The sequence below is a fragment of the Pelodiscus sinensis genome, chromosome 14, assembly GCF_049634645.1.
Source record: "Pelodiscus sinensis isolate JC-2024 chromosome 14, ASM4963464v1, whole genome shotgun sequence".
NCBI lineage: Eukaryota > Metazoa > Chordata > Testudines > Trionychidae > Pelodiscus > Pelodiscus sinensis.
In genome coordinates, this window is record NC_134724.1 from 22,067,210 (window position 1) to 22,086,115 (window position 18,906).

Sequence of the window (18,906 nt, forward strand, 5' to 3'; positions counted from 1 at the left end):
CGCCACGTGCCCGGGGGCGGGGCCATCCCAGATTGTTTGGCAGGCATGCACAAATGGCTGGGCGGGGGCTATGGCGCCCGCGGGCATTACATTGGGGACCACTGATGTAGATGGTATCATGAGCTTTCGGGGGCACAGTCCATTTCTTAAGATGACCTGAGACGGTTCTAACACCTCTATTGTTTGCAGCTGGCTTTTGAAATACAGCAGGGGAAGGCTCTTGGGCTAGAAAAGTGCCATTTCTTTGTCCCATTAAATTCAGCTCTGGTTTTGCTGAGAGAAACTCTTGAAAATCACCATTTTCCTTCTTTCTGTTGTGTTGCTGAATAAAATTGTGGCAGTCTGCCAGCATAGTACCTGAACAAACATTCTGAATGGCTGGAGTTACATAGCTGCCAAAGTGACACCACCACCTCTCACTCCTGGGAACACTTAATCTGCCAAAGCAGGTATTGCGGGGGGGGGGGGGAGAGCCAGACTAGTCTCTCCCTAGTCACACCCCTGAACCCAGCACACTGCTCCAGTAGCCAATCCCTCCTACTCCCTGAACATCAGATTTTCCCCAGCTCCCAAGGAAAGGGGTGAGAACTAGGCTGGGTCCTCCAACCATCCACTATAGCTCCAGCAGTTCCCCCTACCTTCTGGTAACAACCTTCTCAGCTGTCACCTAATATCCTGAGCCACCAATGGTAGAAGCCTTTGCTACAGAACTGGGGGTTCAAGAATTAAACCCTAGTGATGTATGATTGGGCAGGGGGAGGGGCATTGTTACAATTACGTATAATGTTTGTTTTTAACTTTTTCCTTTTATATACTAAGGAAGTTACACATGGCAATCTATGTTAAAACAAATGTTATTTAAGTCAATTATTTCAAATTCCAGCTTTCTGGTTGCCAAGGCAGTCTTAATTTGCCCCCTTTTTTGTCTGCATTATGACACCATCTTTAATTACAAGATTACAAACTATCCTCCTCCCTCCCCCAGCTGGATCTCTGTGTCAGTCAATGCAAAGGATGGACACAAAAGGAAGTAGAATTAAGGCAATCTGAAAGCTGGCACTTGCTACTTTTGAGTTCTTGACTTTGCAACCTAAAGGCCTTCTTTCAATGTTGTTTTTCAGTATATCATCATACTGACGGCTTTAATTCAGATGCCTTTGTTGATTTTTTCTTTTATTAATTTATACTCAAGAGTTGATAAGAATTCTAGTCCCCTGGGCAGATAATCCAGATATACATTTCTAGAGAGCCGAATGTCTTTGTCATTTGCAATAGCTAATAGGCAGTCTGCAAAACTTGACCTCCTCTTATACACTTACATTTTGTGTATGTATTAAGTTCAGCGTGGCAAAATACAGGACAAAATGCGTAAGAGATTAAAGAGAACCTGGCCAGAAACCAGGAGACAATACTACCTTGTTTTGAGTTTGGAAACTTTCATTTTGGAGAACTCTGAAATTTTATTGCAATTCAGACTGAAAACAAATTTCAAAGTGTCATAATTTTATGTGAACCAGAAATTTCAAGTTTTGTCTAGTTTTAGCATCTGGTACATGCCACTGCCAAACCCTAGATATTGATTTGATGGTCCACAGGTCTCAGACTGTATATTTTCCAAAATATGTTTAGTACTTGATCTTTTACAGACTAGTAAATATATTTACACACCCTTTTTTCATTGATTGCCTAACCCATGTCTTCCTATAGAAAGACTAAATAACTAGACAGCATAAACTTTATCTATATTGTCTGCCAATAGAACACGAGGAACTGTCAGTACTCATTATGATCAGTCAGAGATCTACACAATGAAGTACTGTGCTATACTTGCTATTCTCAATTTGACAATTACCCTGGACCAGGCTTGCCAAGAAGTGATTATAACTATGCACAACAGTCACAAAGCCAGGTTGGCTATATATTCTAGTCAACAGGATATAAACTGATGAGAATAGTATCTTTCTTTAACAGCATCCATCACAATCCCCTGAGGTTGCTAGGGATCATTTTGCTGACTTCCACGGCCATACGATCAGTCTGCAAAATCTTGAATGATTTTGTTAAGCTTTTATCTATTGACTCTTATTTGTCTCCTATTAAAATATTGAAGGGGAAATTGTCAGATATTCTATAATGTACTGATATAACATAGCTTACATTTTTCCACAGCACTCTTTCTTTTGAAGGATCTGAGAACTTTGCCAACATATGTGCTATTCATCTGATAGTAACTGGGTAACCTATGTGAAATAAGCTGAGGGTCTCCAGAGGCAAGACTGGCCCTTAGGGTGGAAGTGAGGAATACCATGTCCACTTTGAAGTTTTTCCTGAGAGATCATCCATGGGAGCTTCCCTACCCGACTCAGTGTTGCAGAGGATAGGTGCATCTGTTAGCCAAGGTGGTCAGGGATATAATTCCTTGCTCTGGGTGTCCTTAAACTTCTGACTGCCAGGAGCTGGGACTGGACACCAGGGAATGAATCACTCAATAATTGCCCTGTTCATTCCCTCAGAAGCTTATGGCACCAGCTAGTATCAGAAGACAGGACACTGAGCTAGATGGCTCCTTGATCTAACCCAGTATGTCTATTCTCATACCCTGGGTAATCCTGCTTTTACTCAGAGGTGGTTTGTTTTATTGAAATCTGCATGGGAAAACTAATTAGAGGACCCAGATTGTATTACCCAGGGGGGCTGGAGGCAAGGTTTGGTGTATTTTGAGTCAAATCACAGCTAACTGTATTATTGTTCCATAAAACATTTTCTTCCATTATTTTAAAAATAATCAGATTGGCTCCCTACAAAGCCATCTCTTTCTGGGCATGAGCTCCCATTGAGTTTAGGGGAGCACCACCAACTGCTGGCCCCCTAAACAAAACAAAAAAAATTCAACAGTGCAGAACACTGTAAATGGAAGATATTTTTGTTCTATATCTTCTTAAAATTCAGTCTCTCATTTTGTGTGTCAAATAAAAAGTCATTTGTGGGTCCTGCAGCTTAGCAGGCCCGGAATGGAAGTTTCCATCCTTGAAGTACATAGCCTGGGACTCTGCAAGCGCAAACAGCAGTTGGCCCTTATCAGCTTTAACCCATGCACTTGAACTGGGAAACTACCAAGCGGTAAACAAGTCTGACCTCGGTCTCAGCACGTAAGAGTGATAAGAATGGCATTGAGCCAGCACGTGCATACCCGGTAAACAACTGTAGTAAACAATAGAGTAATTTTTTGAGGAGTAACGTTAGTTTGAACCAAGGGGTTTGATTCGAACTAACACCGGAGCACACTTCCTGGTTCGAATCAGCTGGCAAGCGGAATAGCACGCAGGAGAGATTATGCTAATGAAGTGCAGGATATTTAAATCCCTGCTTCATTAGCAATTTCAGTCGGCTACATTTGCATCCCTAGTTCAAACTAGGGAGCAAGTGTAGATGTACCCTTATGCATTGCTCTGCTTAGGCTTATTGATGTGTCACTTTGCAATAGCAGTGTACCCATTTGGCAGTATTAGGTCTGTAATAGTAGTGACATAGTGAGATTAATAAAAGCAACTATCCCTAGTCGACTCTATTGTGAAGAGAACTCACAATTCTGTTTGGCCATGGCTCTGTGAGTTAACAATATGTGCTATTGTGTTTATGATTTCTGTTACCGTAGTAGCAGAGAATAGGACTTCATAGGGTAGATACTGAATAGATGGTATTTCTCTGCCCCAAAGAGTTCACATGCCAGAGCCTCACTCCTGCAAAGATTTAAACACATGCATAGCTTTATATGTCTGACTAGTTTCAGTGGGAAGTCTCAGGTGTGTAATATTATGTCTTAAGTCTTTGCAGGCTTGGGGCCAACGTAGACAGGGGTGTAAGAAAGGAAAGTTTGGTCATCCCCAATTGGCAGAAGGAGGGGTCTTGAGATTAAATGATTTGTCAAAGATCGCAGAGTAGGTCTGTGGCAGAGGCAGGGGCTGAGCTCAGATCATATGAGTTTATCAGCTTTAAGCCACAACACCCTAGTAATGTAATTGCAATGATCTGGCTAGAAGCAGGAATATAACAGGTCACATGCAGTTATAGTAGCAGGAATGTTTTTATTATGCAGCATATCATGCAGCTAAAGCTCTAGTTTTTGAGGCTTTTGGAGTTAGAGTGTAGTCCCAAAAGCATGGAATGAGTTGCTCTGAAATAGGATGAACACAAAGATGTTTGGCATTTTGCCAAACCTAGCCCAAAATTAAATAAATAAATGAAAAATCCAAGACACTCTTGGGAAGTAGATTAACTCCAGTGACTCACTGCTTCTCAGCCTCATCTATGATTCATGAACCAGGATGTATTTTTAGCTCTTTTGCTGTGACAGGCATAGCACTAGGTGCAAGTATTTCATTCTAATATCAATGGCAGAATGAATAAGAGCACAGGTGTTTAGTTGAACCACCCCTGTGAGTGAAGAGCTTACAGGAGCATTGGGTGAAAGGAGCATGTAGCAGCTGTTTTAACCACTGGTTTAGTAATTCCCATGAATCATGCTCCTGTGTATGCTGTCAATAAAAGCCAGGCCAGATTACTTATCCACTGTAGTTAGTCCTTTGTCTCTGTATTCTTCTCCCTGCACAAGTAGAGGGGTGATGGGAATATGGAAGAAGTAGGTTCATCAGCCCTCTAAGGAAGGAAGTGACCTATGACAACTAAGCAGCAATTTCTCTGCAATGGCTTGTAAAGTATGGTGCATGTTTTACTGAATGCTGGTCAGTCCTGCTGTTTGCTATCCCTGGGGATTAAATTGCTCTCTCCATAGAACAGATTCAGCATGTGCAACAGTTGTGGAAACTTCTTCAGTGTTCTAGTAATGCTGTTCCATCCTGACTTGGAGGCAGAGTTGCTAGCAATGAGTGGCAACAGGGTAACACAAAATCTATGGCCTTCTGCTGAGCCAGCCAAGAAGAGACCGATAGCATCCTCCCCAATGCACAGAATTCCCAGGTGCATCCCCAAACAGCCATGAACTTTTGTTGCCAATGTTAACTTGTTAATTACTGCGTTTAAATTGGCTTTTGGGTTCTTTATTGTGGCTAATGGTTTCTAACAGAAAATGGTGCGGCTTAGGCCTTTGGCTTCCTCTGAAACTAGTGGTTCAAAGTAGGGTTTTGTTAGTTTTGAAAATCTGATTAGGGCTACAGCCTGTAGCCAGTTGGAAAACACATTTTATTGTTCACACAAAATCTAAGTGAACATTTTGTTTTCATTGAAATTCTTCACGGGATTTTTTTTTTTTTTTTTTTTTACTTTTGTCAAATGGAAAAAAAAAGTTTTGAATAAAAACTTGAAAAATTGCAACACAAGTGAAAATTTTTCTTGAGTAAATTTTCATTTAGTGAAAGCCATTTTTTAAGCCAAAATGGTTTTGGAGTAAAATATTTTGACCAGCTCCAGTGCTGAGAACCATCTGCTGTGCTACCATTTGGATTCTATTCTATATGGCTTCTTATTCTGACCTCATCACTGGACTATCTGAGCACCTACCAGTAGTGCATGAAGCACCCTAACATCTGGTACATGTGGTTCATTCTTTCCCTCTCCCTTCCTATGCCTAAGGGGAGAATTGTGCATGCAGTGCAGTGTTGTTTGTGCTGCTGCATTTGTTTGGGGATGGAAGGTGTTCAGAACTTGGTAGGGTAAACTCAGCATCATGCAGGTTGGGGTACAGGCAGTTAATGAACTTCTGGAGGAACTGAGAACCTGGGGCAGAACTGAAAGGGTTAGCTGGTCATTAGCAGCTTGATGTGGTGGCTGCTAATAACATTCTACACCAGCAAACTGAAAGAAGAAGAAAGAGAACCACACCAAACCCCAAACCACCATCTTTTTGCATTGACAAATAGATTTTTGAACTGTACGTTGACAGGACCTGCCCCTTTCTTAAGTTAGACCAGAACATACACCCACAGGAAGGCAGTGCTGTCACTGGATTTATCAGATCTGGTACAATGACTAGTGGAGCTTGTTATTTATGGACATGGCTTTGTGAACATTTTCTTAGCCGTTGGCTCTGCTAAAAGTTCAGAGCTGAATTCTTAAAAACAAAACAAAAAACCACAGTTGTATGAAGAAACTTAACCCAGCCACACACGGGCCATGGAGATAAGTTTGTCCAAGCATACTGGAGATGGGGACAATGCAATTGGAGCAGCCTAAGGTGGCATAGTCTTGTGAGCAAGACAGTCCCACAGTGCCATGGTGGGGAACCCAGATACTTTTTCTAGGTCAAAAGCTGCTTGTTAGAGCAAAGCTGGGTACAGAAATATTTGAGTTGGAGGCAGATTCTTTGCATGCTCTTTTGCATTCAGTACAAATGTTTATGATACTTGCATTACCCACAGAGCTGCCTTATGTTTATAGTAATAGAAATGTAGCCGTGTTAGTCTGGTGTAGCTGAAGCAAACTGCAGGACTATGTAGCACTTTAAAGACTAACAAGATGGTTTATTAGATGATGAGCTTTCGTGGGCCAGACCCACTTCCTCAGATCAAATAGTGGAAGAAAATAGTCACAACCATATATACCAAAGGATACAATTAAAAAAAATGAACACACATGAAAAGGACAAATCACATTTCAGAACAGAAGGGGGATGCGGGGGGGGGGGGGGGAGGAAGGTAAGTGTCTGTGAGTTAATGATATTAAAGGTGGGGAAAGGTAGATGTCTCTGAGCTAATGGTATTAGAGGTGATAATTGGGGAAGCTATCTTTGTAATGGGTAAGGTAGCTGGGGTCTTTTACATCTGCACTTGAAAGGGAATCCTATGAACTGTCATTCATGCTAAAATTCGACACTCTCCGGGGGGGGGGGGGGATTGAACAAAGACCCCAGCTACCTTACCCATTACAAAGATAGCTTCCCCAATTATCACCTCTAATACCATTAGCTCAGAGACATCTACCTTTCCCCACCTCTAATATCATTAACTCACAGACACTTACCTTCCTCTTCCCCCCCCCCCCCCCCCGCATCCCCCTTCTGTTCTGAAATGTGATTTGTCCTTTTCATGTGTGTTCATTTTTTTAAATTGTATCCTTTGGTATATATGGTTGTGACTATTTTCTTCCACTATTTGATCTGAGGAAGTGGGTCTGGCCCACGAAAGCTCATCATCTAATAAACCATCTTGTTAGTCTTTAAAGTGCTACATAGTCCTGCATTATGTTTATAGTGAACTGAACTTAAGACTTACATTTGCATAATCATGTGAGAACACTTGTTCGTAAAAGGGTGTACAGGTTCTTTGAAAAAGGGTGGTTTTTTTCGAAAGAACCCCATCTAGACTGTGGTTTCTTTTTTGAAAAACCCTTTTCAAAAAAGTGCTTTCATGTGATTACACACAGGAAGCGTGACACTTGTAAATCCACGCTTCATTTGCATTTTCGATCAGGTCATTTACATTCCCCTTTCAGAAGAGGAATGTAGTTTAGACATATACTGTTGTAACTAGAAGGGAAAAGGCTACACCTTTTATGCTCTCATCTCGGTGACACAGGAATTGTTCCCAAATCAGCTTCTGCATAATTGGGGTTTATTCACACACTGATGCCTATTGGAAGAGTCGTTGGCCTCTACTTTGGAGAGGAACATTCCTCTCTAATACGGACTTGATAATGTCCCTAATAACTGAAAGGGACTACCATGTATGTGCCTGATCCCTGCCTCACCGAACTCAATGGAAACTTTATGAATGACCTCACTGGACTCAGCAGGATCTTGTGTTCGTAGCCTAGGTTTCAAATTTAATTATGGTGGCTTTTGCTTGGGCAGAGTATTTCCATAGTCAGGTCAGTACATTATCTGCCTTCCGGACTGTTCATGTTCTGTGCAGTACCCTTGATTCAGCATTGCTTTCCTTTGGCTGGTGACTGTCATTTTATACAGCTTTGGAAATCAAGAATCAAGTTGTTATTGGCATATGTAGATGCTACATCAGCTGTTTAGCTCAGAAGCCTGCATACAAGTGACCTGCCCTTTTACTCAACAACCTTGAGCAAGCTAATTACTTTGCCCTATTCCATTTACATTTTTGTACATTTTGGCTAATCATTGTGGCATTAATACACCTACATTTAGACTTAAACCACCTTGCAGTTGGGAGTTCCTTTCCATTTTCCCCACAGGGGAAAAATAACATGTCTTGCTTGTTAGAAAATACAAATAATGTAAATTGTTCTGTGGTGGTTGGGAAGATCAGGTTGAAGAATTGTTTCTTTTCAGTTAGACTATGGTAAGGTGGATAGTAGCTCTTAGTTCTTGTGGAGAGACGATGGTTTCCATAAGTATATGCTTTTTTGGTAGTTGGGTAGTGACTCGACTAGTTGCTTCCCTCCCCCCCCCGCCCCGCCCACTGCCTATATTAGAGAGAAGCAGCAAAGGGGGGATCAGGAGCCAGTGCTGTAGGGAGCTGGCTTAAAAGCTGGTTCCATCCAGCACCATCTCAGGGGGCAAAAGAGGTGCAGAGCTGTAGCAGGGGGCTGGGTGGGGGCTGAGAATCAGCTGATTCCCAGCTCTGCCCAGTCCCAGATACTGCACCTCTGCTTTTTAAATGCATTAAGAGCCCCCTATTGACTAATCTAGTCATCCATGGAAATTCCATGGACAATTCAATTAACTGATTACCTGCAATTTAACATCCCTACTCCATGGACCCTCACCCTGGAAACAGATGGTTTGATTGTGTTTGAGGGGCAGAGCTGTCAGGGGGTTGAGATCCTGGACAGCAATGCAGCCTTTTAAGCAGGAGTGGGTGGGCAATAACATGTTGGTAGTTTACCAGGGTTAGCCTGTGGCAGGCCACCACCACTATATTTATCTGCACAGCTGCAGGTACCGGTGATCGCAGTACCTGTTGGCTGCGGAATGCTGTTCCCAGCCAATAGGAGTATCAGAAAGTGGTGTGTACTAGGACTACTTGTGGAACTGTTACTTTGGCAATCTGTGGCCACACCAGGATGGCAAATTCTTCTTCAGGCATAATCCCCCACTCTACCTTGCTAGGCTTTAATATCTGCCAGCCCATCTTTGTCTGGCTGCTGATCTCAGCCAGTCACTGTCAGACCAGGGGAAGGTGCATTTCCAAGACTGAATTTGAATTTGTGTAGGAATAGCACATTTCATTGTAATGTTTAAGGGTATGTCTACACTGCAAAGTTAATTCGAAATAACAGCTTCAACAGTGTCTATACATGCAAACTGCTATTTCGAAATAGCATAAAATTGAATTCGAAATAGCGGAGCGCTTAATTCGAATTTGGTAAACCTCATTCTACGAGGAGTAACGCCAAATTCGATATAGCTATTTTGAATTAAGTGCTGTGTAGACACTTAATTCGAAATAGGGGGCCTCCGGCCCTTCCCTGAGAGCCCTGGTGGCCACTCTGGGCACAACCAGGAAAACTTACTCTTCTCTCCCCCCAACCCCAGAGCCATTAAAGGGGTAGACCCTGGCCACAGTGCCTGTGTCAGCTCCAAGCCTCTAGCCCAGAGCCAGCAGTGGCCCCAAAACATGAGCCAGAAAGCCACTGGCAGCCAGCCCTCCACCGCTCCCCAGAAGCAGTCTGCCAGCTCCCAGGAGCCTGACAGGGGCTGGAGAAGACAGGCGCCTTCCTGGTCCAGGGTGGGAGATCATGGACCTTATTCAAGTTTGGGGGGAATGCCCCCAACGTCCATGATCTCCGCACTAGATGGAGGAACGTGACCGTCTAGGGCAGGATAGCTGCCAGCCTGGCCACCAAAGGCCACATGCGAACCCAGGAGCAGGTTAGCATGAAAATCAAGTTGGTCCGGTGAGATCCCACACTCTGGGTCCTGAGCTTCCCCTCCCCCTTCTTCCCCTTCCTTCCCCCTTGCAGTTCCCTCCTCCCAAGTTTCTCCCTCCCCTTTTCTACTCTCTCTCTTCCCCTCTCCCACCTCCTTTTCCCAGTCTCCCCAGAGGTTCATTCCCCCCCTCCCAGTTTTGTTCAATAAACCCAGTTTCTGTTTTTGAACAGACGTGGTTTTTGTCTGATGTCAGGAAGGGGGGGCTAGGGAGGGGTAAGTGGAAGAACGTGAGGGAGGAATGGGGCACGAGCCCCTGGTGGGGAGGACCGGGGTGGCTCTGAGGGCTCCCTGGGGTGGACGCTCTCCCGCAGGGCCTCCTGGATCCTGACAGCCCCTCAATGGACCCCCTGAATGGCAGCTTGCAGCAAGTGCAGCCAGGCTGATGGCAATGACCCCACGAGACACACCGGCGTGCCCGGGGCAGCTCTGGCTCCATGTGGCCGAGTGCTGTGGTTTCCTGAGTGCGGGCACTTGGGGCACTCCAAGACAGGACTGCTTTGCTGTCCCTCATCAAGGTAGACAAGCAAGCGGGGAACCCTGAGAACTGTCTGTCCGGGGTGGGGGTAGGATTCCTTTAAGCATGGAGCTCAGTTAGCCTCAGGCAACAGCCCCACAAACTAAGTCCTAACCTGATGCCCTGCCAGCACTGGTTCCAGCCAGCCTTAACTTCGGTTCAGGGTCCACTCAGTGTGGACGTGCTATTTCGAAATAGCAAAATGCTATTTTGAAATAGTTTTTGTGTGCAGATTCACTATTTCGAATTAGCTTAATTCGAATTAACCATTAAGTTAATTCGAAATAGCGCTGTAGTGTAGACATACCCTTAAGGTGCCCCTGCCCTAGGTATTGTTCGAGTAGGCATCCTTTCTTCTAGGCAGCCCCGTGGAGGTTTTAACTACTTTCTTAACTGAGCAACATTGGTGTTGATAGTTTTATATGCAAAAGCATAATATAACATGGAGAAAATATATAGAATATTATATCTTAGACCACAAGGTATTTTATTACATCACTAGGGTTAGGATATAGAGCATCATAGAACAGGAAGGGACCTCTATGGACCATCAAATCCAATCCTCTGCACTTACGGCAGGACCAACCACCATCTGATCATCCCTGACAGGTATCTAACTTGATCTTAAAAATCTCCAGGGATGGAGATTCTGCAACATACTGAGGCAATTTATTCCAGTGTTTAACCATCTGACGGTTAGGAAGTTTTTCCTAATATCTAACCTAAACCTCCCTTGCTGCAATTTAAGCCCATTGCTGCTTTTCCTATCAGAGGTCAAGGAGAACAATCCTCCCCTACCGTGTAACACCCTTTTAGGTACTTGAAAGTTGCTATCATGTCCCCTCTCAGTCTTCTCTTTTCCAGACTAAACAAACCCAATTCTTTCAGTCTTCCCTCATAGGTCATGTTTTCTAGACCTTTAATCATTTTTGTTGCTCTTCTGTGGAGCTTCTCCATTTTGCCTACACCTTTCTTGAAATGTGTCACCCAGAACTAGACACATTACTCCAGTTCAAGCCTAATCAGTGCAGAGTAGAGCGGGAGAATTATTTCTTGTGTCTTGCATACAACTGTCCTGTTAATGCATCACAGAATGATGTTGCTTTTTTTGCAGCAGTGTTACACTGTTGACTCAGACTTAGCTTGTGGTCCATTATGGACCCTAGATCCCTTTCCGAAATACTCCTTCCTAGGTAATCATATCCCATTCTGTATGTGCGAAACTGATTGTTTCTTCCTAAATGCAGTACTTTGCATTTGTCCTTACGAAATTTCATCCTATTTACCTCAGACCATTTCTCCAGTTTTCCCAGATCATTTTGAATTTTCATCCTATTCTCCAAAATACTTGCAACCCTTCCCAGCCTGGTATCATCTGCAAACTTGTTAAATTTACTTTCTATGAAATTATCTAAATCATTGATGAAAACTTTCAACAGAATCAGTCCCAGAAACAATCCCTGGGGTATCCCACTCATGCCCTTCCAGCATGACTAAACCATTGATAACTACTCTCTGGGAACGGTTATCCAACCAGTTGTGTACCCACCTAATAGTAGCTCCATCTTGGTTGTCTAGTTTAACAGATACTTTGTCATACTCGCAAAGGCTCAATCCCACTCCCTCTTACTTCTGCAACATTTATACCAGATGCTTGCTTGACTAATAAAAGGCGGGAAGCCAGGAGAATACTGGCCCTAGCAACCCTTCGGCAGCCTCAGACTCCAGCCAAACTCCTTCCATACTAAGGGGGCTAGTTCCTGAAGCCAGTGCTTCCACTTCTACTTCCAAATGGAGTCAGTCAGTCATTCTTCACTGCAGAGTAAGCTCAGATGATTTGCACTTGGGGTTATCCTCCCCTTTGTCTGAGCAGCCACAAGGCAAAGCCCTATCAGAGTTACTTTGTCCTTGCTGCAAGTGTGAGTACCTCAAGGACTTCTGAGGACATATTCCATGTAGTACAGTGAGCTGAGTGCCTTAATTATTCTTTTCCAGTGAATTGTGGGATAATTTGCCCATCCTTCAGGGTGCACACAGGGAATTGTGGGATGGCAGTGGACGACTCATTGGCATTCAGATGGGCGAGCCTGAATCCTCACTGCAAAATGGTTACCAGCCAGAGTGAAAGCAGAAATCAGGCTCTAGCCCACTCCCCAGGCTATGCCAGCTAACCCAGTTTGCAAGCACAGGTAAATTCATGCGAGAGGATTTTGTTAGGGAAGGGCACTAGGGTAGTTAGGGCAACACTTAAGAGCCCAACACTATCTATGCATTTGGGTGGGGAGGCCATCCTGTTGCTGATGCCACAACACCTACACTTCTATTGGCAGGGCACTACTCAACCTGTGCTATCGTGGACACGTCTATCAGAACTAGGAATGACACTTCCAGCTCCAGTGTATACTGACTTAAGTCAAGGCATCACACTTTTTACAGCCTAGGGCAGTCTCTCTTGCTTTATTTAGCAGGGGCTCCAGTCTCCTTTAAGTCCTTGTTTTGCTTGCTTTGCGGGCAGCGGCCTCTTCTGCACAAGTTCCTGAATCCCATTGGCAGAGCCTTCTATTTCCCTCCCATTTCCTTTGATCAGCTTCTCCCATTCTCTTTGGCCAATTTCTCTTGGACTCCGGCCCCTATTGTCTTTCTATCCTTTTACCTGCTTTTTTCTCTCTGAGATTTGGGGATTCAGCCTCTAGGGATCATGTATCTTTAGGTCTCTCATGAACAGTAAACACATCAGAGAACAGAGGAAGCTGCTATATTAATGCATTTCCTCTACTCAGGTTTTAATCAAGGAGTCATCTGTTGTGAATAAGATCAGTTCCACTCAGAGTAATCTCTTGCAAAAACCTAGTATTGATTTTTTTTTATCTTTGCTAAGAGTAGCTTCCCACGCATCTGTTCAGGATGCAAGGGTGAACTTACTCATCATCATATGAGCTCAGAATATGACTCACTCTTCTGAATCTTTCGTTTCATCAAGGGTAGCAGAGTGTCGCCAGGCAGCTCACTGAGTTACTCTTCCGACAGAAAATGGAGCTTAAAATATGTGCATGTAAACAGACTTGTGCAATGCTTTTCTGAGTGGCATGCTTAGCTGCTCCCTCTGTGGGAGCTAGTTAATGAGGAGGGAAAACATGATTCTCCATAAATGCTGCTTTGTATAATTCAGAGATTTTTAATCTCTTTAATTTTTAAAACAAAAGACAGGACTATGTAGCACTTTAAAGACTAACAAGATGGTTTATTAGGTGATGAGCTTTCGTGGGCCAGACCCACTTCCTCAGATCAAATTGTGGAAGAAAATTGTCACAACCATATATACCAAAGGATACAATTTAAAAAAATGAACACACATGAAAAGGACAAATCACATTTCAGAAGAGAAGGGGAATGGGGGAGGTAAATGTCTGTGAGCTAATGAAATTAGAGGTGATAATTGGGGAAGCTATCTTTGTAATGGGTAAGGTAATTAGTCTTTATTCAAACTTAAGTGTAAAGTGTCGAATTTGAGCATGAATGACAGTTCAGAGGATTCTCTTTCAAGTGTATTCTTAAAAGGCCTTTGAAGCAGGATGCAGGTAATCAAGTCAGTGAGACAGTGTCCTTTCTGGCTGAAATGGCAAGAAACTGTTTTTTCTTTGTGATCCTGTCTAATATTTGTTTTGTGGGCATTGATCCTTTGGCGAAGTGTCTGAGACATTTGTCCAATGTACATAGCAGATGGACACTTTCGGCACATAACATAAATTATATTTCTGGATGCGCAGGAATATAAGATCAAGAACACATAACTCACTTGGTTAGGTCCAATAATAGTATCGGCAGAGTGAATATGTGAACAAAGCTGGCAACGGGGTTTCTTGCGAGGGAAGGTACCAGGGTTGGTATTAGTGTGGTAATGCCAATTATCACCTCTAATATCATTAGCTCACATACATTTACCTCCCCCCATCTCCCTTCTGTTCTGAAATTTGATTTGTCCTTTTCATATGTGTTCATTTTTTTAAATTGTATCCTTTGGTATATATGGTTGTGACAATGTTCTTCCACAATTTGATCTGAGGAAGTGGGTCTGGCCCATGAAAGCGCATCACCTAATAAGCCATCTTGTTAGTCTTTAACATGCTACATAGTCCTGTTTTATGTTTCAGCTACACCAGACTAACACAGCTACATTTCTATCACTTTAATTTTTAAATCACAGTCCTGCAGGACAATGGCACCAAGAGCAGAAATCCCACTTCGTACCATTAAAAAATGGAACGGAACGAAACTCAGGTTCACTAAAAATATTTCTGTAACAGTCATTTCAGAGATCCTTAGGCTAGTTTCAGCTGTAGCTTCTGCAAGAATACTCCATAATCTCCTTCCTGTGGTACTTTTCATTAATCAACAGAGGTTTTAATTCAGAAAAAGACAGCAGCCACGTGGCTAACTCAGCTGAAGAACTTACAACTGCTGCTTCTTGTTGTCCTGTAAACCAGTGATTTGGGGTGCCTTTGTTTTTGGGTTTCAACTTGAGATGCCTTATAGGGAGCCTGATATTTCAGTGGGCAGGAGCACTGCACCCCCTGAAAAATCAAGCTGCTTTAAAACATCTCACAGTGGACCCTCAAAATCACTTGCGACTTCTGAAAATGTAAGTATTCCTGTGCTCAGATGTTTTCTACATACAGAGAATAAAACTTGGTTACTTTGATGTTAGTTGAAAGAAAACAACAAAAAAAGGGCAAACACATGTTCAGGTAGAGATGACACAATGTTTTGCTCTCTTTAATATCTTCCACACTGCATGTCCCCTCATCCTGTCAGCTTGTGTGCAAGCAGGATAAAATAGACTTGCGGCTACCTACACAACATATGCAAAATACTGTAACAATGCTAACTTCAAATCTTTCGTCCATCTTATTTGTAGATGGTTACTTACCATGAGCTGAAGGGTTCGTTCTTTGTGCTCTGAAATTGTTCCAGTCTCTCTTTCCAGATTTGGAAACCTCTTTGTCTCACTGGAGCGATGCATTATGGGAACAGATGGGGTTTTAATGCTGACCTTATGGTACAGGATCAGAGCTCTGCCTCATTCCAACTTGAGGCTTTGTGCATATTTTCATGCCTGCCAAAGATATCTGGGTTCCCACTAAATAGAAATGTCTTTAACAAGTAAAATAGGTGTCAACGTCCTTTACCAAGTCACAAAATGTTCATTAGGGAAGCAGGTCAGCTAATCTTTCAGATAATTATTGACATCCTTCCAGAAGTCTTTCCTAATTTTGGAGTCTTCTGGAGCGGTATCATTGCTATTTGCAAAGTAATCTAAACAGGGATAATATTTCAAAAGAACCCTGGAAAACAATGAAGTTATGCATGCTGATTTTTTAACATTTTTATTATAAGTTTTCAGTGCTTAAATAAATATATACATACTGTTCCATTAGAAAATAGTGAAGCTGAATGCAGGGTAAGTTGAACAAACAAATCTGTATTAACTCCTGTCCACCAAAGGAATCTCTGGGCTAAAACATCTTGGGATTCCACAGAGAATCTGATTCTTGTGCTCTGTTTCACTCCTATTCCTGCACCAAAGCCATATGAATGAGCTTTGTTGCAGGGAAATCAAGTGCGTACTATAGATTGGAAAGACAGAATCCATCTGTAGATACAGGAGCAAGCTGGTGCTCTATGGTACAGTCCCTCCCAGGCCCAGGGAGAAGGGAGCAACTGCCCCAGGACTCAGTGATTCAAAGGGGCCTGGGGCTCCTGGGTACCACCACTGCTACTGGGACATTTAAATTGCCTCCAGAGTGCGATGCGGCGTGCTCCACAGCCCTGGACAGCACGCTCCAGGTGGCACTGTAGGCTGAGGGAGGGTGCGATGTTTTGAGGGCTGAGGGGTGGTACAGTACACTCCAGGTGAAGCTGAGGCCCTCCCCATTTCGGGAGCATGGAGCTGGCCCCCACACCTTGCCTGGGAGCCTGGTAAGTCTGTTGGCTCCTCTGCTCCCTCTACACATGCTGCTGTGGACTGGAATAGCAGTGTCTGCTCTCCCCACCCCATACGCAGGCATCGCCAGCCACTGAATCTGCACAAGTTTGGATCCAAAGGCCCCTCTGCTTGTGCCCACCAATACTTTGCTCCATGCTGTCCTCTTTCATGTGACATGCAGGTTCCCTCTCTGCCTGACCACGCTGCAGGACATTGGCCCTTCTGCCAATGCATCAATGTCACCACCGCCTCTCTCTCATTCCTCCTGGACCTATGGTAACCCTAATGGAGTGATGTAAACTGCACTAAGATGGCCAAGGATAAGCAGGGGCCGGGGAAGGGGAGGCGGTTAGATATTTGTGTATATTAATTGCCCTGCCTCCTCTTAATGCTATGTTGTTTGCATTCCTGGTTTAGTCAATTACATTATACAATCAAATAAAGTATATACAGTAGTGAGGGGCAGATTTGAAAACGATTCTACAAACGTTTCTGTGTCTATTTAATGCCCTTAAAGGACCAACATTACCCAGTTATGAATCCTTTCATGTTTTTCAAGATGTTCTTTTCAATAGCTGTAATTTCTTTTGCTCTCCATTTCCACTCTAGTACATGGGCTGTATTGAAGTGTTGCAGTCAATGAGGTCTCTGGACTTTGGCACCAGGACACAAGTCACCAGGTAAGTGGTGGGTGACTGATATCCAGCTTAATGCAAAGCCTGGAAGTTAATTTCTATATGAAGCCGTAGATGTGGATTAACTCTTCAGTTTCCTGTGTGTGTTTTTAGTGGTGATCTAAAATATTGATGATTGCAATATGCCCTATCTGTCCTGAAAAATAAGCTGTGTTCACTGCCAACACTACACAGGACCCCCATCCTGAGGTCTCTTCTCTTCCACTCTTTGTTTTGGACACAGACAGGAACACAATATATTCAATGCCTGATGTGGAATGCGAGATTGGTGTAGGTGCCCACTACACCACCTACTTCCCAGGGGAATTCCCAACGGTGTCTTTCTGTTCTGCAGTGGTTTTGAAGATTTCAGAGAAGGGAAGGAAAAGTTTTAAGCTTCCAGGAGAGTATTATAAACAAGATTAAGTCAAGGGGATGTGAAAAATTACAAAAGTGGTTTGAAATGGGCCAATATAACTAATATTTGAAGTTGCCGAAGAGGATATTGATTCCCTTGATAAGATGTGGCAGAGCTTTGCCATGAGGCTTTTATGCGAAGCTGAATGTCGGAAGCAAACCTCTACCTTTGAAAACGAAATTGTTCAAAGTTTGTCTTTAAAGTTCCTGTGTAATATCTTTTAATGCAGCCATGATTTTTGTATATTTGAAATTAGCTGTTTGCACTTATAATCAACTCATGCACACAGCCATCCCAGATCCTGGCTTTGTATATATTTTAAAAAAAAAAAGCTATTGTGCTGTTAGAAGCTATTATGCCTCTTCCCGGCCTCTCTGCCCCCAGCTCAACCCTCCTTCATCTCTGCCAGCAGGTTAGTGTGTGTGGGGGGGACCTGCTCCAAACTGGAGGGGGTGGGGGAAGATGCGGTACAAGCTCCCTCTCCTCCTTGCAGGGTCGGGCTCAGTCGTGCACCAGATTTGGGGCCCTGCTGCACAGTGTTGGTGGGGTGTTTGTGCAATTCCTTAGCAGTGTTCCTTCTATTGTTTTCCATTCATGGGAAAAATTAGTTTTGTTATGGGCACCCAGGCACATGTAGATGTGCACCACCAGTAGAAACACATGCGGGTGTCTGTGAGCACTCGATTAATCAACGGGGTAGCATTTGAATCTCTTCCGGATGGCTGCTCAAGTGCACAGCTTACAGGGAACCCTGAGCTAATCATTCACAGATCAAAGAAGTAGGTGAAGTTCCATTGGCTCATGGAAGTCAGCAGTTAACACCCAGACCAACAAATTGTTATCTTTGGTAGCTCTAGAGGCTAAAAAGTGAAGTTATCTCACAACTTTGCATGCCACGGAGTATGTTATTACACTTACAAAATAGAGCTCTCAATGGATTGTTTGGAAAATAACAAACAAGTAATTGTTTAAAGGAAATTCTCCAAGTCCAATTTGGCCCAAACTTTAGGTTTTGCAAACATGAACAATATTAAAACTTAACAATAGAAATGTTTCCATTACTTAAAAAAAATTCCAGTGAGAGTTTGCAGCCCCTTGTAGTACGTGTGACAGCAAAGTGCAAACCTAAAACACATCTACAACTCTGATGCTGGGCTAGCACAGCAGAATTTGAAGTTCTATAAATGAGCAATTGACTAGAAGCAAAAGCAAAATTGATTAGCCTATTCTTCTTCTCCTAGCTGAGAAACTAGTATAAATACTCTGAAAGAATACTGACTATTTTAAATGTATTCAGTTTGATAATCTAAGGTATCTGCAACTTGGGAAAACAGTTTTTTTTTTGTTTGTTTGTTTGTTTGTTTGTTTTTAGGTTTTTTACTTTGATAGCATGTCTTTTAAAAAAAAGGGACATTTTTTTTTCAAAATTGGGCCCAAGTAGCCACAGAATGTGTGTCTAAA

The 18,906-nt window shown here is 43.1% G+C and overlaps 1 protein-coding gene across 8 annotated transcripts in view; it reads left to right on the forward strand.

Annotated features, from left to right (window-relative positions):
• The window catches only part of SHC4 (SHC adaptor protein 4), an 86,926-nt gene that overhangs the window by 21,467 nt on the left and 46,553 nt on the right, over positions 1 to 18,906 (forward strand). For all 8 annotated transcript variants that reach the window (XM_075897211.1, XM_075897213.1, XM_075897212.1 and 5 more), the window contains one exon: positions 16,963 to 17,033. In XM_075897211.1, coding sequence (XP_075753326.1) covers positions 16,963 to 17,033 — 71 coding nt within the window. The remainder of the gene's footprint in view (positions 1 to 16,962; positions 17,034 to 18,906) is intronic.